Source organism: Ambystoma mexicanum, chromosome 2p (assembly GCF_040938575.1).
Source record: "Ambystoma mexicanum isolate Mex_15411 chromosome 2p, UKY_AmexF1_1, whole genome shotgun sequence".
Lineage (NCBI taxonomy): Eukaryota > Metazoa > Chordata > Amphibia > Caudata > Ambystomatidae > Ambystoma > Ambystoma mexicanum.
In genome coordinates this window covers 589,655,615-589,682,106 of record NC_090923.1, presented here as the reverse complement: position 1 = coordinate 589,682,106, position 26,492 = coordinate 589,655,615, and the positions used below count along the sequence as shown (strand labels likewise).

The 26,492-nt window shown below is 50.0% G+C and overlaps 1 protein-coding gene across 5 annotated transcripts in view; it reads right to left on the bottom strand.

The window, feature by feature from the left end:
* Positions 1-26,492, bottom strand: part of FANCD2 (FA complementation group D2) — a 2,923,540-nt gene that overhangs the window by 1,824,449 nt on the left and 1,072,599 nt on the right. For all 5 annotated transcript variants that reach the window (XM_069644087.1, XM_069644091.1, XM_069644090.1 and 2 more), the window contains exon 18: positions 1,816-1,923. In XM_069644087.1, the coding sequence (XP_069500188.1) occupies positions 1,816-1,923 (108 nt within the window). The remainder of the gene's footprint in view (positions 1-1,815; positions 1,924-26,492) is intronic.

Below are 26,492 nucleotides of genomic sequence, written 5' to 3'. Positions count from 1 at the left end.
GCTTGAGCCTGCGTGGCTGCGTTGCTCTGCGAATGTTGGAGGCCGTTTAGAGTGTGGTCATTCCCTGCTGATGTGGAGAGGTTGTGCTGCCCCCTGCCCGTTGTAGATCAGTTCCAGTAGGGGAGTGAAGCTTTGTTGCTTTTCCCTCCTGGGACGTAAATACGTGGGGAGGGCACCATTCAAGGCCCGCTGATGAGGCACTGTGCCAGTAAGCACTGATGTAGGGAGCGAGCAGTAGTTACGAGAGGCTTCAGCTGCCCTCTGCGCTTCTTTCCTTATGTTAAGCAGTGGTCCCGGGAGGTTGTTAGGCTGGATGGCTATTTTGTGCTTGATATTGGTTTGCTTTGTTGTGATATGGGGCCCGCAGCTGGGGGGGCAGGGGGCCAGCCCCTATCAGCCACGCCGGTTGTTGCCTGAGATGATGGTGGTCTGAGGGGTGCGCAAACTTTGTGCGCGCTGCTCCGCTGAGTCTCCCTGGGTGGCACTGCTGCTCCCTGCTCGGGGGTGTGCAGGGGGTTGGGGGGGGGGAAGGGTGCCGCCCGGTCTCTGCTCTCCATGCGCTCCAGTAACTTGCACTTTTGCGGTTGGGAGCGGGGCAGAATGAGTCCACGCGCCGCCTTGACGCCCCCCCCCCAACTTACTTGTGGCTTTGTTGTGGCGGCACGTAGCGTCCCGTAGTATGGCGGTCCTCACACCTGGTCAGCGGCTGCAGTCCTGAGACTGCAGCTTCCTCCGGTCTGGTCCGGGGGCCACTGTCAAGGGTGGTCGCCATGCTCGGGGTAGGTGCCGGTGTACTCTCTTCCCCCTGGTCTTCCGCTGTGGTCCACTGCGGCGATCGCCCGCTCCGGCAGCCGGGTGTTTGTCCGCTGTTACGGAGGAACATACGACAGGTTTGGAAGGGGGGGCGCAGTGAGGCTTGCTTTGATGGGCCGCTCATCGGTCAGAGAGCAGAACGGGCGTCAGCTCCGGCTACCGCCATGAGCGGCGCGTGTACTGTTGTGCCGGCTTGGCTTGCAAAGTTCCTTCACCGGCGAGCTGGATGCGTTGGTTTTGGCAGGCTTTCGGTTGACTCAGATTATGGTCTGCCAGAATGGGATTCTGGGGTCGAAATCTCCAGTGTGATCGTTCCGCTGGACCCTGGAATAAAGCGATTTAGTTTCCCTTCATTTATGGTGCGTTCTGGCTGCTGCTTGCAGCATTCTTCTGTGGATTTGTCCCTACGATGGCAGGAGCTCCTCTAGCCAGCGGCCATCTTGCGCCGCGCCACCTAGAGTCTGACGATAAGCATATAGAAATGTCCAAGTATTTGAAAGGTTGGTGTTCCCAATAGCGAGCAGAGTGAGACCTGAAAATAAGGAAATTAGGTCATGGGATACTCTGCCTCTATATATTCAGTCTCCAAAGCCATGTCCGGTGTAGGGTGTGTAAAGGTGACAGGTGGAGCTGCGCAGAATCACCTGGTAGCGTTTCGAAAAGGTTCCAAAGAGCAGCTGTGCTGGGAGATCAAAGATGAGGACTAGTGGGAGGAAAGAGTTCATACAAAAGGACAAATCGTTGATAGAAGTATGCCATTTTGGTCTAAACGAAACAGAATATCTAAACAAAGTAAAATCAATATTATGCAATGAGAGAGATACAATGAGGAAAGATGATGTAGATAATTTCCCTACTACAAAATATATTTTCAGGAAAAAGCCTAAATATGTAAATGCCTGAAAAACTAATGATGGCAAATAGCCCTTGGAACATAAACATTACACTCTATGAATCTTCAAGTCTTCGAGTAAATGGATGGAAGACACTGCTTCCTCATACCTGAATGTGGGTGCCTCCATGGCCTTTGCAGAATGCCAACATGCTGAGAATATGAAAAAGTTTTCGGATTTGTGGAGGATTAAGGTTATCCATGTAATCTAAAATGCCCTGCAAGAAATAAATATACAGATTTTACAAGCTGAATGAACGCAAACCTTCACTCATAATAAAAGCCCTAAACATAACAGAAAATATAGTTTTTATAAAACATTAGTTATAATATTCAGGAAAAACAGGAAAACATTTATTTATAACACTTATGCTTGAGGTGAACCCACTATGCGAAACACAATCAGAAGCATGCTATAGCTTGCAGATTCCAAGTATCATTGAAAAATACTTACACAAACATTTTTGCCAGCACCCCCACATTATGCCATCATTACCAGTCAGCTTAATATTTTCCTTCTAAGAATATAAATCAATGTGTTAAAAAGGAGAACAAGTTACTCTCTTACCTGTTAACGTTCTTTCGATGGGATGGTCCGACGACGTATTCCATATCTATGACAGTAATCACTACAGCTGCTTTGGAAAATCTTTTGGCGTCTGCGTCCTGCGTCGATGACGTCGATAGGCCGTCCTCGAGGGCCTCCGTCGAGCCGACGTTACCGGATATTAGGACGCACGATACCGGTGTTAGGCAGAATCCAGGGCAGTTCCCTTAGGGAGCTCTACCCCAGATTAGGACTACAGGTGAGAGCAATAAATCCCCTTTGGTATCAGTCTGTACCACAAAGATTTAGTTGGTAGCTGTGGTTGAGCAGTCAGACATATCTCAAGAGGGAGATGAGCAGTATTCAGGGTTGACACAATAGGTAGTACAGTACTATGGAGCATGGAAACACTGACCAAAATTTTGTATTAAAAAGAGAATATATATTTATTTTATACACTTCTAAGTCAACACATAGATCACAGTTAATAAAGTAAGTTAAGTTTTGTCAAAAGAAAAGCATATACAACTCCCTATTCAATTGTAGGCAAGTTTGCGGTATAGTGAAAACTGAGCAAAACGGCACAGTGAAAACCTACTACAAATGGCACTCTATCAATTCAACGAAAGGGAGGGAAAGTACAAGTTAAACCGAAATATCTTCAGACACGCCCTAGCAACTCTTCCCTGAAGTTTTGTGAAGAAGTAATACACAGTAACACTTTAACCAAAAGACAAGTGAATGAGAACTGAGTAAAATGGCACTCCACAAGTTAAAACAGTAGGAAGGAAGAGGGGTTTAGAAGATTTAGGTGCATCAACACATTTCTCATTGAAAACTAATCTAATGAGAGCAGATCTAACAAATCAGCCAGAGTCAATAGGCCTGTGCCAGAGTCAGTGGTACAGGACCAAGAGCTTAGTAGCAAAAATGTTCTTGTACCTGCAGTCAAGTCTTTAATAGAAAACTTTTGAAGAGGTAGATGCAAGGCGAAAAACAATGTTAAGAGAGAGGGCGGCCGATCCCACAAGTAGTTAAAGGATTTAAAACACCTTTAGGGCTACCACGGAGAAAGGGCGGCCTGGCGGAACAATGTACCTTAAACATGGAGAAGTGGCTCCTGCGGTGGCGGTTGTTCCTGGTAGTTCCTGCAGGTCGAGGGCTCCAACAGAGGAAGAGAGGCTCTCGTCGTGGAGGAAGGTTCGAGTCACTGCACTACCCAGGGATGAAACCAGCCGCGGTGCTGCCAAATGAAGTTTAAAAGGTACGCTCCTTTTAATCGCGGTCCGGGTCGATAGCTGCCTGGCTATCCGGTCTTCAACTGCGGGGCACTGTCGAGTAGACCAAGGCAGGTCCGAGGATGCGAGAGGTGAACTGGTTGACCCTACCATCTTACGGGAAAGAGACTCCTCCGCTGAAGATCTCCTCTCGTCGTGTGGAAGAAAAGTGGTGAAACAATCCAGCAGGGCTTCACCGGTGGTGTAGATGCTGAAGATGTCTCTGGCTTCTCTTCCCTTCGGTTCCATAGTTCCAGTGGCGATGTCTTGCTCTTCCAGTCCTCAGGACGCTGCTTTTATGCAGAAAGGAACTAGGCCAGAAAGAAGAGTGTGGCCGCATCTGGCGTGAGGCCTGGAGCAGTGTGGTACCCAACGTGCGCTGCCCGAGGTGGACAAGTAGCTGCCTTCAGGAGCTGAACAGGGGAGTGCCAATGCGGATGGTTGTAATGCACACACACAGGGCGAAGCGCTGAGTCCTGCAAACAGTTGCCAGGTTGCGGCATCAGCCCTTGCACAACCCACGCCGGTAAGCAGTACACGGCGGGCGGAGAGCTAAGCTGGGTGAACACCTACGCACATGTCCCCGAGCCAAACCAATGATGACCCAGGCTGGCAGACGAGATTAGAGGGCAACAGGTGGCCCCATAAATGCACAGACTCTGGAGGCGCTGTGCTCACGAGGCTGGGGGCAGGCCAGAGAGGCACACTGTTTGCCTGCAGAGCCGCCGTACCGCCCGCCCAAAGTATCCCTGCACCCTGGAGTGAAGAAAGGAGACTGTGGAGCGGCAGGGTAAAGGCTATCCCAAACGAGCCTGTGCCATATTGGAGTCATTGTGGGCCCACAACCGGGTACTTTGGGTTGCAGTGAATGCCTCCATACGCAAATGCAGGCCTCGGTGGACAAACAAACTGAGAAAACCCCACCTTTCTGTGGCTACAGGCAAGTGGCTGCAAGGAGCTGGGCTGTACCCAGAGGTGCAGAAGGTAGGAGGAGGATCTGTACCTGGCCAATACTTTGCAACCCAGAAAAAAAAGAATTTTAAAAGAATCTAAAGTGGGCCCATAACAAACGACCTAGGGTGAAGAAAAAGCACCAACAGGCGACAAGTGGGCAGTTTCTGGGCACCCAGCCCAATAATATACGGAAATACTGGGAGCTTCCTGCGCGTACAGTGTTGGACTATCCTCTCCAGTTTCGGTGGTACAGTGAGAGGAGCGTCCAGTGCTGATAAAGTAGTGCAACCCCACAGTGACATTGGAGGGGAGTGTGATTCACACCTCAAAAGGTGTGTCAAAGGGTACACAGTGCTGGGAATAGAAGACCTCCAGAGACACAGGTGGGAAGAATGAGTGGAAGGGATGGAGCTCAATCCGGGTGCACACGAGTTGACAACTGTGACCACCAAAGAAGATATTGTGTGTATCTTTGCAGAGATTAGATCCAGTCGGTCTGAGATCCAATCACTACGGCAGATCTGAGGGGAAGGGTACAGACTATTGAAGGGAAAACGGTAAGGATAGAACATAAGCAGCTAAACACAGACCTAGTCAAGATGCGCCTGGATGCCTGAATGACCAACATCGAGCACAGAGAAGATGTGCTCCTGATGCTGGATGATTGAAGCATTTCTTGAGCTAGATGGAATTACCAATAAAGATCTCAGACCAAATAACCAGACAGAATCAAAGAATATGGCAAAAGTACTACTTTATTCTTATTTTAATAAAGCAGGGTACACGGACAAACATCGGACTGATGTTTGCACACACAAACTTGATTATACAGCGGTCTTAACCTCCAATATGCGTCATTTTTTACATCCTACGTCGCAAACTATAAAACCTACTGGCGGGAGGGATTGGTTAGGGGAACAGGTCTACCTATAAAAAGTCCACGGGTTAGTACTTCAATGGCAGTCTCTTATCTGCAAGACACACCTTGAACTACCTCTATATACGTATAATACTGATTATAGCGGACAAAATGGCAGTGGATTAGTCTATGCAACATTGTATAGCAGGTTGCACCATAGATCCACTGATTGAATGGCATCCCACCCAACCTTGGACTTTCGGCTCGCTAGCATCACCTAAGGAAATCGAAACCCAGGTACTTGAGTCACGTCAGATTACTCCTCACTTTCCCAATTAGGTCATCATCTCTCATCAGTTTGGCCATAAGACAAAGTTTCCCGTCTTTAGTTGACCTTGCCATTGCTCTCTGTTCTAGAACATTCGAGGGAGTATGAGCACATCATTTATCTTCGCCCGCAGCCTAATGAATAGCTCTTGTTTTCGTGTTCTGCATCATGTGTGAGGAGCCAGCCAATTTGTCCATTTCGGCCTCCTTTATTCTGTTATTTGATTCAATTTAGCAGAGTGTTATTGCTCCATTGGCCTCTAGAGACTTGCTCAATCCATCTTGTATGAGCCTTATTCACTGTTAATTGTCCAATACTTGGCTCTCGCATATGTTTTCATCTTCAGTAATCTAAGAGAAATGTGTCTCACGCTCATGACGTTATCAGTCTGTCTCTCTTTGTACTCTGTAGTTATTTCTTGAAATAGCATCCTTGATCCTAGGCCAACATAGACTCCTTTTGTTTGCGCATGAAGCCGTTTTCCACCATATCCTGACTCTTCAGCCCTGATCTGTTTCTGAAGTCATTCAAATGGATCTTTGCACGAGCCGACATCCATTTTCAAATCATGGCCGTCCTAGCCACATTCTATATTCCTCTACAGCAAGCTTCTATATGTCTCATCTGCCTTGCATTGCTGCATATTTACACTTACTGATCCACAAGTTACTTGATGGTTTTAGATACATGATTACTTTTGAACATGTTTCTCTTGTTGCTTCAGTTACATCGTCATTCTTAACTATTTTCATATTGTTTCAACATATTCTCATATATCTTCTTCATGACATCACTCTGTCCTTTTGTTAGGGAGAATTCTCATAAATGGCTAATTTCCCTTACCTACTGAGTCCCTCAGCAGCTTTGCTGGATTTCTAGGTTTTATACATTTTCACCTGGTAAGAGTGTGAGCCTTTTTCCCACTCTTACACGTGTTTTGCTGTGTGTGTTTTTACCATTTGTGTGTTCTTGGGCTCTGGAGCCTCACCTACTCCATGAGAATCCTTTTTATGTGTGTTACACAGCACCTTCAGTGCAGTGACACAGGGTTGTCTTTTAGACTACCCACTGACTCAAATTTTCTGGGACTGACTACTGTCTCCCAGAAACATGTAACGTTGCCATTGACTTTATATAGTCTCTAAACCACAGACCCAGTACCCCCATCTTACATGGAGTATTGGAAAGGGTTCATTCTTATCTCTTTCTGTCCATTTCTCTTGGAGCACTGTTTCGCTCCCTTTTCATTAAGACTTGGCTGGTGGCAGTGGTAACTACCCTATTTTTCATACCGCGGTTATCTTATATAACTGTGGTATTGTTTTAGGCTATTATATTAGCCTCCAACATAAACCTGCTTGACCAAATATATTTTATTTCGGCTTCGGCTGGGTTTAGTCACCATTTCTTTTTGTTAAAGTCTTTCTCGTGTTTTACTCTGCGCGCCAAACCAGGTTTGGTCCCTTTGTTCGCCGTCTTTTCGCGGGCTTTTGCACAGAAGCCCTCCTTAAGGCGCCTGAAAGTCTGGGTAGGCAGAATGTGAGGGAGGGGTCTTAGGACCCTTGCATGGGTCCCTTGGTAACACAAGTCGCACTCCTGTTTGATTGGCTAGGTGACTGTCCTTGCCAAGACAGCCACCCTGCTGTGTGATTGACAGCCAGGCTGTATGAATGGGGGAAAACTGCATAAAAAGCAGGTCTCTGGGAGTGGAAAGGCAGAGTCGCCACTGGAACAAAAGAACCAACGAGGATCTGATGGAAGAGGACCCCTACAACGACTGAACCCCCCAGTGAAGTCCTGCTGCAGGTCTGAATCTTCAGAATCCGACAACAGAGAAGATCCTCCAGGAAACTTCTTCCCTTAAGCTGGTGGGACCAATCAGTTCGCCCAAACTTCAAGCCAGGACCCCTCCTCTGGTCGAATTCGCTGTACAGAGCTACAGTGGGCCGGATAGACAGGAAGGTCGGACCCTGCTTTGGCTTTAAGGAGCGCACCTTTTATTTGTTGCTTTGCTCTGCTCTGCTGCTGGTTTCTTCCCTGGGTAGTGCAGGACCCTCCAGTCTTCCTACTTCGTGTCAGTCCAACAGTCACTTCAGGAACCGTGAGCCTGCAGGAACGTCCCCCTCAGCTACAGCTCCCTCTCCGTTTTAAGGTACTGTGCAAGTCCGGTTGTCCATTTCGTTCAACCGCAGTGAAAGCGTTTGAAATCTTTCTCCAATCCGAGGGCTTGTCCTTCTCTTCGAACTAACTTTTGTAACAACCAACCTCGTCCGGAAACCGTGCCACAAACATTACAGCGAACTACCCTGAACTGTGTGATCTTGAGCAAAAGACTTTTGACCCATTGACTTTGGCCCTAAGCCCTTTCTATCTGATGTCCTCACTGAAGTTCCTCTTGTTCAGTTCCCTGAGTACTACCTGTTGGTGTGGTTCAATTTCTATTAACTTTGTTTCTCCCTCCATTTTAAATTGCTGGAGGGCCATTTTGCTCCCACTTCATTTTTTGAGCTTACCTTGTCTGGAACTTCTTGGGAGTGGTGTGGTGTATTAAGAGTGTGATTTTTAAACTGCTTATAATAGTGTAATGTTATACAACTGAAGAGTGAAATAAATGTATATTCTTTTTACTTGAAAACCTTGAGTCAGTGTTTGCCTGAATCATAGTCATTGCTGTCCTTTGTGTAACTATTTGATACTGATCACTTACTCTTGAGATAAGTCTGGCTGCTCAGCCATCGCTACCACTTTTACTGTGTAGTACAGGCTTCCACCAAAGGTGAATTTGTACTGTGTCACTTGTAGTCTTAATTGTGTGGGGTGTTCCCAAAGGGTACTGCATATAATTCCGCCTAACACCTTGTCAGATGTCACTCAATGCTCCATGATGTCTAATGGTGCGTGCAGACATCCATCCACTCTCTCAGTGTGAGGGTACATTCAGTATGGTTGTCTGAGTGCATAACGTCTCTCATACACTCGATGCAGTATAGAGACAACACAGGGGGTCCCACATGCAGCTCTTCTCCTGCTGTTCCAGTATGAAAGTGTTGAGGGGGTGGGAGTTGGGTATATGTGTCTACCTGCTCATCTACATTCTCAGGAACCGGGAACAGAGAAACAACCTTTGAATCCTAGGTTTGAGGGTAAAAAAACGGAGGAGGAACAAGTTATTTACCTGTAACTGTTGTTCTCCCGCATGGGTCTGGCATGGATTCACATGCTCATGAATATTCCTCGTAGTCAGGCTGGGAATCCTCAGTAAAGAAAAATTCAGTATCAGTTTCGTTTCTGATCTGTCTTTCCTAGTAGTAACCAATCACTGATCTCTGGGTCATACTGCCCCCAGACAATAACTGCCCTCTCCCTAAGCCCCGCCTCTGGCAGCCATCCTCAGATTTGGTAGCACGCCAAGTGGCAGTATGATCAAGTGAAGAGCCGCAGAGGGGTGGATGGGAGGGTTCGCATGTGAATCCATGCCAGACCCATGCTGGAGAACAACAGGTAAGTAACTTGTTCCTTCTCCAGCATGGGGTCTGCATGGATTCACATGCTCATGAATAAAAGAATACATAGCAGTATACACATGCACAACCACGGGAGGTGGCAACAGGCTCAACATTAAGCAATACAACCACTCAACATTAAGCATCTGTTACCTCCTCACCAGGCTCACCTTAAGTGAACAGGTTTCGCAGCACTGCTTGGACGACCCTGGACTCCTCCCTGGATTAGATAGAATCTTGTGAGGGTGTGCGTCGACCTCCACGTAGCAGCCCTGCAGATGTCCAGCAGGGGCACACCAGACAGGAACGCTGTAGTAGCAGTGATCGCTCTGTTTGAATGGGCTCTCGGACGGCCATGCAGCGGTCAGTTTCCCAACCGGTGACAATGCATGATGCAGCCAGAGAGCCATCTGGAGATGGAAGTCTTCGAGAGAGCCTTCCCTTAATTCACAGACCCAAAGTTCACAAACAGTTGTGACGTCTTCCGAAAACTCTTTGTGCGGTCCATGTAGAACTTCAACGCTCTAGCTACATCCAGCGAGCGCAAAATCCTCTCGGCCGGCGTCGAAGGCGACGGAAAGAAAACTGGTAACACCAAGGGCTCGTTGAGGTGTAAGTCCGACGGCACCTTGGGCATGAAGGAGGGGTGCGTCCTCAGCACCACCCTCGTGTCATGAAAAGTCAAGTATTGAGGCTTGCAAGATAGGGCCTCAATCCCTCCCACTCGTGCAGAGGTGATGGCCACGAAGAACGCTGTCTTCCATGACAGGAACTTCAAAGGCGCCGAATGCATAGGCTCGAATGGGGCCCCCATGAGCCTGATCAGCACCACATTAAGCTCCCACGCCGGGGCAGGAGCCTTCACCGGCGGGAATGATCGGAATAGTCCCTTCATAAATTCCTTCACCAGGCGATGGGACCACAAGGACGCCCGTCCCGTCGTCCTGGTATATCGGGAGATAGCAGCCAGATGAATTTTTATGGAGGCGTGAGCCAGTCCAGCCTTGGCCAGCGACAGCAGGTACGGCAGCACTTGAGGAGCCGTAATTCGCAGAGGGTTCATCTTCTGTGCACAGCACCAGACAGAGAACCTCTTCCATTTATGACCGTAACACTTGAGAGTTGAGGACGCCCTGGCCTTTGCAAGAACCTCTCTGCAATCAGCCGGGATATGGTACCCTCCAAACACTAGTGCTGCAGGAGCCATGCCTACAAGTTCAGCGACTGTGGGTCGTGATGGAGAATGGTGCCTCCTTCCCTGGAGAGAAGATCTGCGTCCGCTGGCAGTCTGACTGGCGGGGATGTTGACAAATCCAGAAGGTCCGGGAACCAGACCTGCCTCGGCCATGCCGGTGCGACGAGGATCATCCTGCACCTGGACTTCTTGAGCTGGTTGATGAGGCGGAGCAGGAAACGGCAATGCAGGGAACGCGTATAGAAACAGGCCGTCCCAAGGGAACGAGAAAGCATCGCCCATGCTCCTCGGCTGTGGGAACCTGCTGGTGAACCTCTGGCACTTGGAGTTCGTCGCCGTCGCGAACAGGTCGATCTGGGGTTTGCCCCATCGTTGGAAGAGTCGATCCACTTGATCCTGGCGCAGTTCCCACTCGTGGCATGAGTGCAGCTCCTTGCTGAGTGAGTTGGCAATGGTGTTTTTTATTCCTGCCAGGTGGAAAGGAACCAGAAACATCCCCCGGGCGACGGCCCAGTGCCACAGATCCTGGGCCTCCTTGGATAGGGCTGGGGATCTCGTGCCCCCCTGCTTCCGTATGTAGAACATCGTGGTGGTGTTGTCAGTGAAGATCCTCACCACTTTGTCCTTGAGGGACGGGAGGAACGACTTGAGCACCCAGAACACTGCTCGGAGATCCAAGATGTTGATGTGAAGAGACCTCTCCTCTGAGAGCCAAAGGCCTCTTGCGTGGAGATCTCCGGTGTGGGCCCCCCAACCCTCCAGAGAGGCGTCCGTAGTCACGGTCTCCTGAAACGCCGGGGTTTGAAAGTCCGCGCCCGTCGTGAGGTGAGCCTGGGTGCCCCACCATAGGATCGCCCGATGGCACTCCTCGTCGAGGGGGATCCTGTCCTCGAAGCAGCCCCTCGCCTGAAACCAGCGGGCGTCGAGGAACTCCTGTAGCGGACGCATCCGAAGTCTGCAAAGGGGCACAAGGTAGATGCATGAGGACATCATCCCGAGAAGGGACTTGATGGACCTCACCCTGGCCACGTCCGCGGCTAACAGGCGCCGCACCTTGCCCAGGATGGTCTTGGTCCTCTCCTCTGAAGGGGAGGCCAATTGCTCCACTGTATCGAGCTTCGCCCCCAAAAACAGTGCTACTTGCGATGGAACCAGGTGGGATTTGGGGTAGTTGATGGCGAACCCCAGCTCCGTGAGCAACCGGACAGTCCTCCCCGTATGATCGACGGCGAGTTCCCTTGACCTTGCCCGGATTAGCCAGTCGTCCAGGTAGGGGTAGACGTGGATCCACTGCAGGCACAGCCGCGCCGCCACTGGTGCTAGGCACTTGGTGAAAACCCTGGGAGCTGACTTTAATCCGAACGGTAGGGCTCTGAATTGGTAGTGGCGTCCCTGAACCACGAACCTGAAGAACTTCCCCTGCCTTTTTAGAATGGGGATGTGGAAGTAAGCATCCTCCAGGTCCAACGACGATAGGAAGTCGCCTTCCTCCAGCTGTTCCAGCACGTGCTGGAGGGTGACCATCCTGAATTTCTGCGCCTTGATGTATTTGTTTAACCGACGCAGGTCCAAGATGGGGCGACAACCGCCTGTCTTCTTTCTGACGAGGAAGTACCTTGAATACACTCCGGAGCCCCGGAGCCTCCTGGGGACGAGCTCGATGGCACCTTTCTTGAGCATCGCCCTTACTTCCAACAGCAGTTGAGGGACATGATTCTCCTTCCTGGCCACGGGAGGAATGCAAGGGCACTTCTTTAGGAATTCCAGCGAGTGCCCGTTGGCCAGGGTGTCCAACACCCAACGATCCGTGGAGATGGACTCCCACACTCTGACGAACTTCGTCAGCCGGCCTCCCACCGGGTTGCTTCGGTGGGGGCCCCGACAACCCAGCCGGGTCAGTCTTGCTTGGAAGCGGCCTTGACGCCTTGGCCTCCTTGGCGACGACGGCGGGAACCCCCTTGCTTGCCGCAACCTCTGTAGGCCTCCTGGGAAGAGGAGCGGGCCGCCTGGCGGTAAGTAGAGGAGCCACCGCTGGATCCTTTGGAGGCACCCCGTCTGCCTCGGGGGGCTCCGAAAGGGCCATCGCTGCTAAAGCACCCCGAGGTCTTGATGGCCTGTAGAGACTCATCCACAGCCTTACCAAAGAGGTTGTTGCCATCGAACGGCATGTCCAACACTTCGATCTGGACGTCCTGACGAAAGTCTATCGCCTTGAGCCATCCTCGTCGGAGGAGGCAAACTCTGTTGCCCAGTTGGCGAAATCCTGTATCGGCAATGTCGTCGCCACCGTTATGGAGTGATCCAACGCCACCTCGCCCTCCTGCAGAATTTCTAGGGCCTCCGCCCTTTTGTCACCAGGCAGGAAATCTAGCAGGGGAGCTATCTTGAACCAGAGCTCCCTGTCGTAGCGGGCCACGATCGCTAAGGCATTGGCCGCCTTAATCGTCATCGCCGCCGACGAGATGACTCGTCGTCCCATAGAGTCCAACTTCTTGCCCTCGCTGTCCGGCAGGGAAGTGGAAGCCGCCGCGCCCGCAGCCTTCTTCTTAGCCGCTGCCGAGACGACCAAGTCCGGCGTGGGCTGGGCCCTGAGGCACAAGGGGGCGGCATCGGGAACACGGTACTTCTTCTCATACCTGTCCCTCTTGGCGGGTGTCGTGGCAGGGTTCTTGAGGCATAGCAAGCCCCTCGTCCCAGATGTCGTTGAGTAAAGGCACGGTGAGGACCACCTTCCTCTTAGCCTCTCGTCGTTGGTACAGAAACCCCTCCTTTTTCTGTTCTTCAGGGCAGAGCTGGAAGAGCTCGGATGCCCTGGTTATCATGGCGTGGAAAGAGCCAACCTCATCGGCTGGGGACGCCCGCGGGGTGGGGGTACAACGACGGGATGTCCGCTGTGTCATCACCGCTGTCATCGTCCGTCCCCGTCGCCGTATCCGTAGCCGTATCCTCTCCCGGCGAGGGGGATGAGGGATCTACCAGTCTCACAGGCACGAAGGGCGGAGTGGGGTGGACTCTCCTCCGCTTGTTCGGAGGGCTTCCCGACAGGCCTGGTTCTGGCTCCTCCGTCGGGGTGCGTGGTAATCTCGTCCTTATCTCGGTACATAAGGATTGGATTGCCAACAAAATGGCCGCCGAGCTATCATGGGGCTCGGGCAATGGCTGTGACGGACGGGATGGCCACTCCACTTGGCCCCGTTTGTCGTCGTCGTTATCTTCGATCACGTCAGCAGGGACTGTCCCCTGGGATCGAACCTTCTCGAACCTCTCGTTGAGGCTTATGAACCTCTCGTTAAGGCCTATGGACCTTTCGTTGAGGCCCTTTTCAGTCTCCACCAGTTCCTCCTCAGAGGCTGATTCCGAGTCTGTAATGGCCACCGCCCCACCCCCTCTTTTTCAGCGGGGGCTTCACGGGGGTCTTAGCAATGGGCTGGAAAGAGGATTCCCTCCGCGTCGGCAGGGATACGCTGGGCCCAGAGGCCGTTTCCATTGGCGTAGTCTCAGCCGGCTCCGCCAGGGTCGCAGCGACCACTTCGGTAGAGGCCTTAGCCGGGTGGATCAGAGCCCTCACCACCTTAGGTGCTTCCTGGGCCTTCGCCTTGGGGGAGGGTCAGCGCCTCGCTCCCCCTTCGAGATCGACCGGGTCCGCTCCAGCGGCCTACCCGGGTTCTCAGACTTCCTCTTCCCCGACCAGAGCGCTGGCTCGTGGTCGAACGCGCCGGGGAGGTAACGCCCCGCTTGGCAACCGAAGAGCCCGACCTTTCGGCGCTCCCAGAGCCCGCAGACTCGCAGTGCTTGGCCTTCTGTTGGGCCCCCGTCGCCGGGGCGCCCTCAAAGGACTTTGAACCGAAAAAATGAGAAATTCTCCTGAAAAAGCGTGAAAACGCAGTAAAAAATTTGAGAGCTAAAGACGAGGACTCCCAACACTTGAGCGTGCGGTAAAAATCTGAGGATGGCTGCCAGAGGCAGGGTTTAGGGGAGGGCAGTCATTGGCTGGGGGCAGTATGACCCAGAGATCAGTGATTGGTTACTACTAGGAAAGAGATCAGAAACGAAACTGATACTGATTTTTTCTTTACCGAGGATTCCCAGCCTGGCGACGGGGAATATTCATGAGCATGTGAATCCATGCCAGACCCCATGCTTGGGAATATCATATCACGACAAAGTGGCCTACCACGAAGAAAGAGAGGAACAGGAGCTCGGAAATATAGGAAGCTGAATGGACCTTCACCAGTGAAGTAGACCTGAGACTGGGTGTCTAAAGGCTGGTGTGTGAAAATTTGCCAGACTACCTTGTCAATTAGGGGAGTGACATGGACTGTAAAATGACATCCAACGGGCAGATACTCGCCTCAGGTGGCGTCTCTGGGGAAATGTCTGTGAATGGTTTTATTTGTGTAATGTTGATCCATATTATAATAAGGCCTGGTTTAAAGGGGGGACGGGTAGCAACTGGGCATGCAATGGGGAAGTAGAGCATGATACTCATCTAGTGGTAGTTTTGTGGTTGGAGGTGGTGGGGATACGAGAAACGACCCTTAATTGATGAGTGTTAGGGAGAATGTTCTGAAAGGCTAATATCCCAAACCTAGTGAGTCCCCCCAGCAGCTTTGCTGGATTTTGTGGGGTTTCTTTTTTCTCCTGCTAAGAGTGAGACTCTTTTCCTCCCACTCTTAGACATGATTTGAGGTGTCCCTTTGACTTTGTATGTGTTTTATGGGCTATGGGGTCCTTTACCCCATAGGGCTTCATGTGTTTTTGGTATATGGGTTACACAGCACCCTCCGTGCAGTAACCCAGGGGTGTCGTAGCGACCCCCAAACATAGACTCCATACCCTGGGACTGACTACTGTCTCCCAGGGCATGTAAAGTTACCATTGACTTTATTAATCAATATAAACCAGTACAACCCATCTTACTATGGAAGTACTGGAAAGAGTTAATAATATTTCCCTGGTGTTCATTTTCGAGAGGGTACTGTACAGTACCTCTCTCAAAAGCTTCTGGCTGGTGGCACTGGTTACTACCAAAAATATTCAACCGCAAATATTTCCCTATGTGATTGTCCCATTGTTCGAGGCTACCACTTTTACTGACAGCCTCTAACATACCGCCGATTTATTTTTATATTAACTTTACTCCGGTAGATATTATTTGACAGAACTTTTATAATTCTTTCTCATGTCTTTCTCTCAGATCCTAACCCAGGTCGGGGATCCTTTGTTCATCCTTTTGGCAGGCTTCTGCCAAGAAGCCCTCCTTTCAGTGCCACTGAGTCTGGGGTAGACCCATTGTGTGGGAGGGGGAGTAGGCCCCCTGGACAGAGTTGCCTAAGCAACCCAAGTCGCACTCTGCCCTGATAGGCTGGAGGGTCTCCCGCCAGGATGACCACTCCACTGTGTGAGTAACAGCTAAGCCGTATGAATGTTGGTTTTTCTGCATAAAAGCAGGGTCCTGAGGACTGGAAGAGCAAGACTCCGCCACTGGAACTAAAAAGCTGAAGAGGAAAGAAGCCAAAGACATCTGCAACAACTGAACCACCGGTGAAGCCCTGCTGCAGCGTCTCACCACTTTTCTCCACACGACGAGAGAAGATCTTCATCTGCAAGAGCCTTCTTCCCTTGAGCTGGTGGGGCCAACCAGTTTGCCAATCGCATTCCAGGACCAGCCTTGTTCGAATCGCCAGTGCCCTGCACTCGGAGACCGGATAGCCAGGCACCCATCCATCACGACCGCGATTTAAAGGAGCGTACCTTTTCATCTGTTTAGGCATCACCGCGGCTGGCTTCTTCCCTGGGCAGTGCAGTAACTCGAACCTTCCTCCACGATGAGAGCCTCTCTTCCTCTGCTGGACAACACGAACAGCAGGAACTGCCAGGAACCACCGCAGGAGCCGCTTCCACTTTTTCAGGTACATTGTTACGCCAGGCCTCCTGTTTCCCGGGGTACTGGTAAAGGTGTTTGAAATCCTTCACCTACCTCCTGGGTTGGCCGCCCCATCGACTAACATTATCTTTTACCTTCTGCACCCTCCTTTTGAATCGTTAAACCAAAGACTTGACTGCAGCGACTAGAACCACTAACTCTGGCACAGGCCTATTGACTTTGGCTAAATCGGTTACAACTGCCTTCAATAGATTGCTTTTCATCCTCAACTGTGTTGGTGCACCAAAAACTCTTATAACCACTCTTCCTTCCCGCTTAAGTATTGTTGAAGTGCCATTTTGCTCGGTTTTCACCCATGTATGACTATTGCTAAAGTGCTATCTTGCCTAACTTGTTCACAATCCACTTGGGAGGTGTTGCTAGAGTGTTTAAGACGTTAACTCTGTATAACTGGTCCTTTCCCTCCCTTTTGAGAAATTGTTAGAGTGCCATTTCTGCTTGGTTTACACTGTGCCACTCAGTTTTCACTCTGGCTCAAACTTGTCTACAATTTAATTAGGGAGTTGTGTATACTTTTCTTGACCATTTTAACTTGCTTTAATACTTGTGATTGATGTGTTGAACTAGGAGTGTGTAAAATAAATATATATTCTTTTTAATACAAAGCTTTGGTCAGTGTTTCCTTGTACCATAGCACTGTAGTCCTATTGTGTAAACCCTGAATACTGCTCATCTCCCTCTTGAGATAAGTCTGACTGCTTAGCCACAGCTACCAACTAAATCTTTGTGATACAGACTGATACCAAAGGGGATTTATTGCATATACCTGTAGTCTTAATCTTCTGTAGTGCTCCCTAAGGGAACTGCACAAGATTCTGCCTAACAGCCTGCCTGCTGGCATTGTGTGAGATGCCCAGAGGAACACCACTGACAGGAGTAATCGTTATCCAGTTGACTTGCAGACGGAAGCTACAGTGAGTGGGGGGTGGGTCCATTAATTATAGAGGTGGCTGTTTTAAGAAGAAAACTGATTGTATTGCAGTGAAGTAACGTTATGCGTTGAAGTGAACTAAGATGTTTCCAGATGCAATTGAAAATAAAGACTACAACAACAAAAAAACAACCTTAAGAAACAAGTAGGAATAACACTTGCAGCAACAGTACACACCAGAATTACCCATGTGCCGTTTCAGTGTTAAATAAAAGCTTGGAAAAGCCTCCGTTAACTAATCAGTGTGTCGAATCCCGAGATGCTGTCACTTCTCCCTGAGGGGGGAGACCATTCCCATGAGGCCAGGGTGGTGAGGCCACTACCCTATATTCCCCCTGGGGGTGGTACTCTGTGGCAGATCTCACAGGGAGAGACTTCCATCTGAGGATAAAGGAGAACATCTCGGGAGAACGCAGCATGAAAACCCGCCACCCACACCTTGTACACATTCCCATCTCATTTTACCCAACTCCCTATCCCATACTTCTATGTATGTCTGTAAGTCTGAAAACGTAATAACTACTGAGACGAGGAAAAGCAGGGACTACCTACTTAAAAAATACTAGGACGAGGAGGAGGTTCGGAACGAGGAAGAGCAATGCTGAGAACATGAATGAACAGCCTGGTCTTCTAAGTCTGTGTATGATAAACGGAAGAAGGACTTACTATGTTGTCAAGCCAGCCCCTGAACAACATCAGGCGTGGAAGTTGAGAGCCGCGGGAGCAGAGATACAGCAGAGATTGTAGAGCAGAAGAAGTCGGCGGGTTGCAGAAGGTGGCTCACCAGGACCGGACAATGGTCGGTCCTCTGACCGTGAGGCCAGGTAAAAGCTCTGTAAGAATGTGGATCGCGGGGTCTAACAGCCATACTTGCATTGAAGGTAGTCACGGGTCACAGGAGACGCAAGAAGCTGACGACCACGAGAAGAACCGGATGGTCAATACCAGTCCCCAGAAGAACCACTGATGTGCGCAGGAGTCCCTAAAGGTAAAGGGGCGATGGTCAGACCGGCTGGGAGGTAGGGAGGATACCACGGCCTAATCCATATGCCGCAAGGATCATGGGGCCTAGGACGAGGCCAAGGAGGGTCTGAGACCCAACGAGAAGTTGTGAAAGTTACACACATGAACCCAGGGAGGAAAATAAACAGAGTGGGACCCTGGAGAGAGAATTGCGACGATTGGATTAAATCTCACTTGTGGCAGGTGGTCGGGTAAAGCCACTTGTCACCAGGGAAGGGTCGAGGACCAAGGAACAAGAGAACAACATGGGTCATCTTCCTTGTGGCAGTACTTTGGGGAAAGGTCTCCAAGTACCCAAATACAAAGAAGATGAGAAATACGGGTCTGGGACCCGCATCCACATAAGAATAGCCCTACAAGTCATCTTCTTTGTGGCAGTACCTGGCAGGAGAGTGAAGCAGGTTTGCTAAATCAAAGCAGTAGAGAAATACGGGTCTGGTACCCCCACACATAAGATAGGAGTAAAAATTATGTTCCTCATGGCAGTACTTGGCAGGGGAGTGAACCAAGTCTGCCAAAGTCTGTGAACGAGCAAGCCTGGTTCCGAGACGCTCAAAGTGAACGACTGAAAGTATTGAACTGTGAAACCAAAGTAAAAGAGGCCAGGGCAAGGGAGTCATTCCCCCCTGGTTGTGTTGAACTGTAGAATCCAGATACCTTGAGAAGCGAGCCATTCTCCTGGGAACCAAAGCTGAAAGGACTTTCTGATACAAAGTGTTAAAAGATAAGCAGTGTGCCCAACAGAGTGAGAAGAGCTGGAACTTTGTCTTTTATATTGGAGGACAATTTTGACCTGGGGAAGGAAGTCATTCCCCTAAGGAGAAGTAAAAACCTGGAAGTTAACTTTTATCCCCAATCCAGAAGAAGGGAGTCATTCTTCTGGGCCAAGAAAGTCTAATTTATCTCTAGTTAGTTTTAAGTGTATATTAGGACAGCTTTTCTGAAGTCCAACTAAGGGCTTGGTAAAACCATTCTACTGAAACAGTACAAGACTCCACTCTTAGAATAAGGCTGTAACGCCTGAGTTCAGGGTAGCGTAGACAGAGCAGCCAGGCTCATCTTAGGAGGGAGAGAGGGCAGTATACACAGTACAAGTGGAATTGTAATACAAATGATCAAAATAAACACAAACACTATGTACTGTAAAAATAAAGGATTTATTTAAATACAGGTAGGCCCAGATAAATCTAGGGTTAAGGAAGTACTAAACCATTATAAGAAATCACAGTATAAAAACAGAACACTATACTTGAAAGCACTCAGACCCAAGTATAAACCTTATTTGTAACACCTAACAGTAGTTCTAGGGAAGTCAAAACCTTGTTATACACATTTAGGTCAAGCCTATTCTTTGGGAGTGAAAGACCAATGGTTACTTTCAGATTACATTCAGTAATACAAGGGCAGTAGGCCCTTCCACTTGTACAGTGACTCTTGGAACAAATCACAAACAGTCAACTGGGCAATATACTTTTGGTGAATAGTGAAACACCTATCCTAGGTGCAGTAAAACCCTATAACGACTGTTGTCATAACACAGTTATACCAGGTGAGTAAAATTCTAAGGATATAATATACAATTACAGATGCTTTTGAAATCGGGGAACCCCAGATTGAGGTGAGCAATAACTCTGGTAATTTGTTTTTGATGGCACACAGCTAACACAAGGTAAGTAAAACCCACATACTTTAACTTCACAATGAAGGGGAAAGTAAAACCCAATGTCACACATTACTGAATAGTTATTCTAGGTAGGCACCAACCTAATGTAGACTTATTAAGGACAGGCTAGCAGCAAGTCAGGGAAAGCAAGACCCAGTTGGGGAACACTCATACAGTTATCCTAACAGGACTAACCTGGTGATACCAACAGTTGGAGGACACTCATACAATTACCGTACAGGAATAATCTGGTGAAACCAACACATTACTTTTGTAAAGAGGTACAACCTAATCACAGGAAAGTAAAATACCTTCACATCTACTTTCTATTAGACTGGTAAAACAGTGGCTAAGGAAAAAAAAGATGTTAACCATACTTTTAAAAATAGTGCAACACAAAAGCCGGGGGGCGTGGCCAGCAGCCGAACGATGTGGACGTGAGTTTTGCTGCTCATGTGCCACCGGCCTCATCCTGTAACGATCCTGCCCTAAAACACATCTGTGAGAAGCCCCAAAATATCTCACCGGCGTGTGAAACTCTGCTGCACTGAACCGCGCTGACACAGCGTGAAATTGGAGCGTGGATCGGAGTCCCGAGCGAGTGGAAGACAGGGGACCCGAAGCGAACGCCGCCGCCAAGATGGCCGTGGTGTGTGTGCGATAGTCAGAGATCGCGGCAGAAGAGAGTGAGCACCTGAAGTGAAACCAGACATTAGGCGCAGCGACTGCAAGCTCATGTGAGGCGGCGGCTTTGCGACTAGAGTACTGATTCTTGCGGAGGAGCTGAGCAGCAACCGAAGGCGAGCTCCGCCCGCTCCCCCGCGGTGTGTATCGGCCCTGCTGACAGCCGCTGAGAGGGTGCCCCCGCCTGCAGGGAAACACTGCATCTGCGAGCCCGGTGCAGACTTGGAGCACGGAGGTTGGAGTGAAGGCATTGAGGCTGAGGGGAAGCATGCCCCTCCCACGGACCAGATCCCTCCGCGAGCGAGAGACGGAACGAGAGCCCAGGCGAGCTCTGCAGTGGTGCGTACCGGGGGCCAGCAACCGAGGAGGACCTACAGCGTGACAGCGGGCGCTCCGCATTGCGTAGAGCGCCTGCACTGAACCCCCCGCACTCGGAAACGCTGCCCCAGAAACCCGACTCCAGGGCACATAACACGGCAGTAAGGAGTGGGAGGTGGTGGGATAAGGAGAGCTGCCCCCGTCCCCTACAGTTGATAGACCTTCAACTGGGGTCCCAAATCTCACAGGTACTCGCCTGTGACTGGGGTAGAATACTGCTCCACCACCCAGGTGGCCAAAAGGCAGTGGCGCAACACTAAAGAGAAGCAGCCCACTGACAACACCAGGGGGTAGCCCAAAAGGTCTCACCACAACGCCGATACCAGACATGTGGGCCGCGCAGAGAAGCAGCATGCGTGATTGCAACTAATCCCTCCATATTAACTGATATAGCCCACAGCAATCCCACTTTGCAGCATCAGGAACTGTCCTCTCCCCCGGGGGGGAAGCACCCAGTGGAGCATAAAGTGTGTTAGAGACAATCCGGCGGGGTCTGACCCGCGATATCCTGCCTCCACGAATAGCCAACCAACTCGGAGACCTGGTGGCAAGGGAAGGAACCAAAGGGCTCCCGTGCACAACATAAGGCCTCCGCAAAATACAGCAACTCACACTACTTCCCACCGGTGCCGGACCGTTTTCGCAGAGCGAGCATCACGGCTGTTGGCGGTCTGGCTAAAGGACATTAAGGGAACGGTGCACACAAAGTCGGCACAGATATAAGTGATTACCGTTCACACCACGCCAAGCGCCACTGCAACCATCACCAGTACCCCAGCAACAGCGTTTCATCCTATTGGCCAGCACTCTCCCCCTCCGGGTTGGACATCAGCTTGCAGCTCCATCATCCTCATAAGCAAAAATGGGAAAAGATAAGCCCAGGAAAACATCTACACAGAGTAGAATTGATCAACATGCATCTACACCGATGTCTCGCTCACCAGAGAGGCTTTCATCGGCTGATCTAAATCATGCGGCGGAAGAAAATATCTCCCTCAGAGACATAATGAGCGCCATTGCCAGCTCCAGGACCTCAATGGAGAAAAAGATGGACAGTATTGGCGCGGACGTGTCCCTGTTGTGTCACGACCTACAAAAGCTGACCTCCCGCACGGGAGAAGCGGAGACACGAATCTCGGAAACCGAAGATGGCTTACGAGGAGTGAATCGGCAAGTGTCGAGCATGCTAGCGTGCATTAAAACCCTGGAAGCAAGAGCTGGTGACAGTGAAGACAGATCCAGACGCAACAATATCCGTATAATCGGCCTTCCTGAAAAAGCAGAAGGGGACTGCATGGAACTGTTTCTCGAAAAATGGCTGGCGGACATCTATGACGTAGAGTCATTCTCCAGGTTCTTCTCTATTCCAACCGGCAGGGTCACACCAGGAGCTCCACCGCGCACTGTCATCGCCAGATTTCTGAACTATAGGGACAGACACTGTTCTCCAATTGGCGAGATTGAAGGGCACCGTCACATTCAACGGATCAAAGATAGCCTTCTTCCCCGACTTCACCAGGGAGGTACAGCAAGTACACCAGTCATTTGACACGCTCAAGAAATGTTTGCACTCAATGGGAGTCAAATGTGGGCTAATCTTCCCCGCCCAACTCAAGATATTTCACAAAGGCACAACTGTGCACTACACTGACCCTAAAGAAGCGTGGAGCTGGGCTGAGCGACACATAGAGGGGAGAAGGAGGGAACGCAACAGTCCACGCCCAGAGCGGCCGCCGGAACAGGAACCGCATCAGCAACCACAACTAGAAAATCCGCCGCAGGGAGATGTATGAAGTAAGAGCAGCTTTGAGCAAAATGATAGAGACACCAGGAACTGAAACGCAACAGAGCTCTTGCTCCCTATACCAGTCTAACCACAGAGCACAACCAGGCCGGTGGCCATCCAAACACCCGCCCCCTGGACCAAGACTTAATCCACAGCACCACACAAAGGTGCTGTAAAGTTCAATTGTTCACAAGTTTATGTTGGGTCGACAGATGCTTCAGTTGGGGGTGGAGTGTAGGGAGGGGGGGGAGTTGGAGACAACGTTTGTTTACAAAGTTTAGCATACAATGGTATTGAGAGCAAAATGAACATGGCCTATGCCACCATACCGCTGCAAATTCATCCTAGGAAACACACCTGTGAGACTACACTCTATACATCAGATGACACCTGAAGCGGCTCCAGCCACTAGGTGCCTAACGCTCATGACGTGGAATATCAATGGGCATCGACATTCCCCAGACATAGTTCTCCTGACCGAAACCCACCTGGGGGGAACCTCATGCAAGTTCTTCCAAAGGTCCAACTACCGCACAGAAGTACATGCAGGCTTCTCCATGGGTGCGATAGGAGTGCTGATACTCATTCATAAAAGGCTTCCTATGGAAATCACGCACGCCACACTAGACAGAGGTGGTCGCTATGTACACATCCAGGCAACACTCTGGAATCAAACCCTGGCGATCATGGCAATATACTCCCCCCCCCCCCCATCTCTACTCAGTGCTCTCCTAGCAGACATTACCCCGATCCTGGCAGAGAACGCTGCACACACATGGGGGATGGGAGGGGACTTCAACAAAGTCATGGACAATGTCTCAGACCGCTCACACTTGAGGGCCAGAAATCCTGCCGCCACCACCAAACTGGCGGCATTTGCGTCCGCACTAGGGCTACGGGATGCATGGCAGGACATACACAAGGATGTACATGAATATTCCTTCCACTCTGGAGTGCATGCCTCTATGTCCAGAATAGACTATTTCTTCCTGCCAAATCAGAATGTGCACAAAATATGCAATGCATCCTTCCTCCCACGGGGTATCTCGGATCACTCCCCGCTGACCCTTGAATTAGAGACAGAGAGGCTGAGTCCCCCACCTACATGGAGACTGAACTCCTATTATCTGGGGTTCCCAGAGCTACAGGAGAAGATAGAGACAGCCACTTCCAATTACTTTGAGCTAAATTCAGGCTCGGTCGATGACCCCAACATACTATGGGAGGCCTACAAGGCAGTCCTGAGGGGCGAAATCATTTCGTGGACGTCAGCAAAGAAAAAAACACACTGTGAACTGATCAAAACAGCCGAAAAAGGGTTGTGACCAAGGAAGCAGAGCACATTGCCAACGATACCCCTGAGATGAATCGAGCCCTAACGCTAGCGCAAAAGAAACTCCACAACCTATCGCTGGACTGCGCCCAAAAGGCGCATCGCGCCATGAAGGCACGTCTTTATGAAACGGGAGAAAAAGCTGGGAGAATGCTCGCATGGCTGGAGAGGCGGGAAGAGGGGCAACGAAAGGTGAAATGCATTAAGGCAGCAAACGCAGAACTAGTCTCCACTGATGCGGAGATAGCAGAACGATTTGCGGATTTCTATGAAAATCTCTACAAGCCCCCAACCACCACACCAGCCAGCGCCATGCTGGACAACACTGATCTTCCAATACTCACCACGGAACAGGTTACTATGTTAGATAGCAAAATAACAGTGGATGAAATATCTGCAGCCATCTCCCAGCTACAAACAGGGAAGACTCCAGGACCCAACGGGTTCCCGATCAATATCTGGAAAAAGCTGAACCACCTGGACATATCCACTCAGCTGCTCAACATGTTCGAGCACTCCTTAACAAAGGGTAAGCTCCCACCAGACCTCCGTAAGGCCAACATAATAGTGATCCCCAAAGAAGGCAAACCCCCTGATGACTGCAGCTCATATAGACCCATATCCTTAATTAATAGCGAAACCAAAATCTTGGCCAAAGTACTAGCAAATAGACTCCAAGCGGTCATCACAACACTGATACACCCGGACCAATGTGGCTTCATGCCCCGAAGGTCGACGAGAATGAACATTCGTAGGCTCCATCTGGCATTAGAGCGAGCACCTGTGCTACAGCAATCGTTAGCATTACTGGCCATAGATTTTGAGAAGGCCTTTGATTCAGTTTACTGGGAGGCTTTATGGGCAATCATGAGGAAGATGCAGTTTGGTGATTCCTTTATAAAATGGGTCCAACTCCTCTATAACTGCCCACTGGCAGAGGTAAGGGTGAATGGTTGGCCTTCGCAAGTATTTCCATTGGGAAAGGGTACCAGGCAAGGCTGCCCACTTTCAGCTATGCTATTTGCATTAATAATAGAACCGCTAACAGTCATCCTATGGAGCTCAACTACGTGGAGTGGCTTCAGCTGGAACTCAGAATGGGAGGACAGGGTTTCCTTGTATGCCGATTACCTACTAGTGTACCTGGGAGATCCGGCAGTCTCCTGCCCTGTAGTAACACGAATACTGATAGATTATGGAGTCTTTAGCGGACTAAGAGTGAACTGGCTGAAATCGGTGCTCTTTCCGGTGAAAGGGATAGACTGCATTCCGCCATTCGTCTCCCCATATCGTATAGAATCCACAAAGTTTCGATACCTTGGCATCCTAATAGAGAATAAACTAGACAACTATGTAACTCAAACCCACATCCACTGACCAAAAGATACACGCAAGACTTAGTTTACTGGGCATCTCTGCCGCTGACACTGTTAGGCAGAGCAGCACTTTTCAAAATGCTGGCCATGCCCAGATTCCTCTACATCCTCCAAAACGCCCCTCTCAGTATCCCCGTTGAGGAGTTCCGTATAATAGACAGAACACGTAAGCTCCTATGGGGAGGGAAACACCCTAGAATAGCACTTAAAACCCTCCAACGCTCAGTCTGGGAGGGGTGGGAATAGGACTCCCGAACATTCAGGTTTACTACTGGGCGACCCAGATGGCGAAGATAAATGACATTCTGCATGGGAACCCGAAACCCCCCCACATACATGCTGAAATTGCTGCCCGATATGATATGACCCCGATTGAAAGTCTATACACCAGTGTGAATCACCATCCCGGGGGTACGATTACAGCTCATACAGCCCAAATATAAGAGATACTCATAAGTACATAGGTTGGGACAATACACTCCGCTCTGTCCAGCCTATCTGGAATAACGCCCGTCTTGTAGGTCTCGACAATCTCCCTAAATGGTCAGCCTGGGCAGCAGCTGGTATCCATACCATCCAGCAAATATATGCAAATAACCAAATAACCCGGTTTGCTGAAATCTCGACTACATAGGTATTCCTGCCACTGAAAATGTCCACTATAATCAGCTACATCATGCACTAACAGAACAGATAACCCGCCTGCTGGATATGCCAGAGTGCACACCCATAGAAAGAAATATAGTTATTGACAGTGTGAAAGCCAAGATCACATCCACCATGTATAACGCTATCTCCTCGTTTGCCACAAAAGAGCTGTCGAGCCTGAAACTCAAATGGGAAGGGGACGTGAGCCCGATTCTACCCGAAGACTGGATTGAGACCCTGATGTACCCCAGGGAAACGGCGATCTCGGCAAGAATTAGACTCGTTCAGCTGAAAAAACTCCACAGAATATATTACCCCCGAGTGGCGCTATATAAGTGGGGCCAGACATCTGACC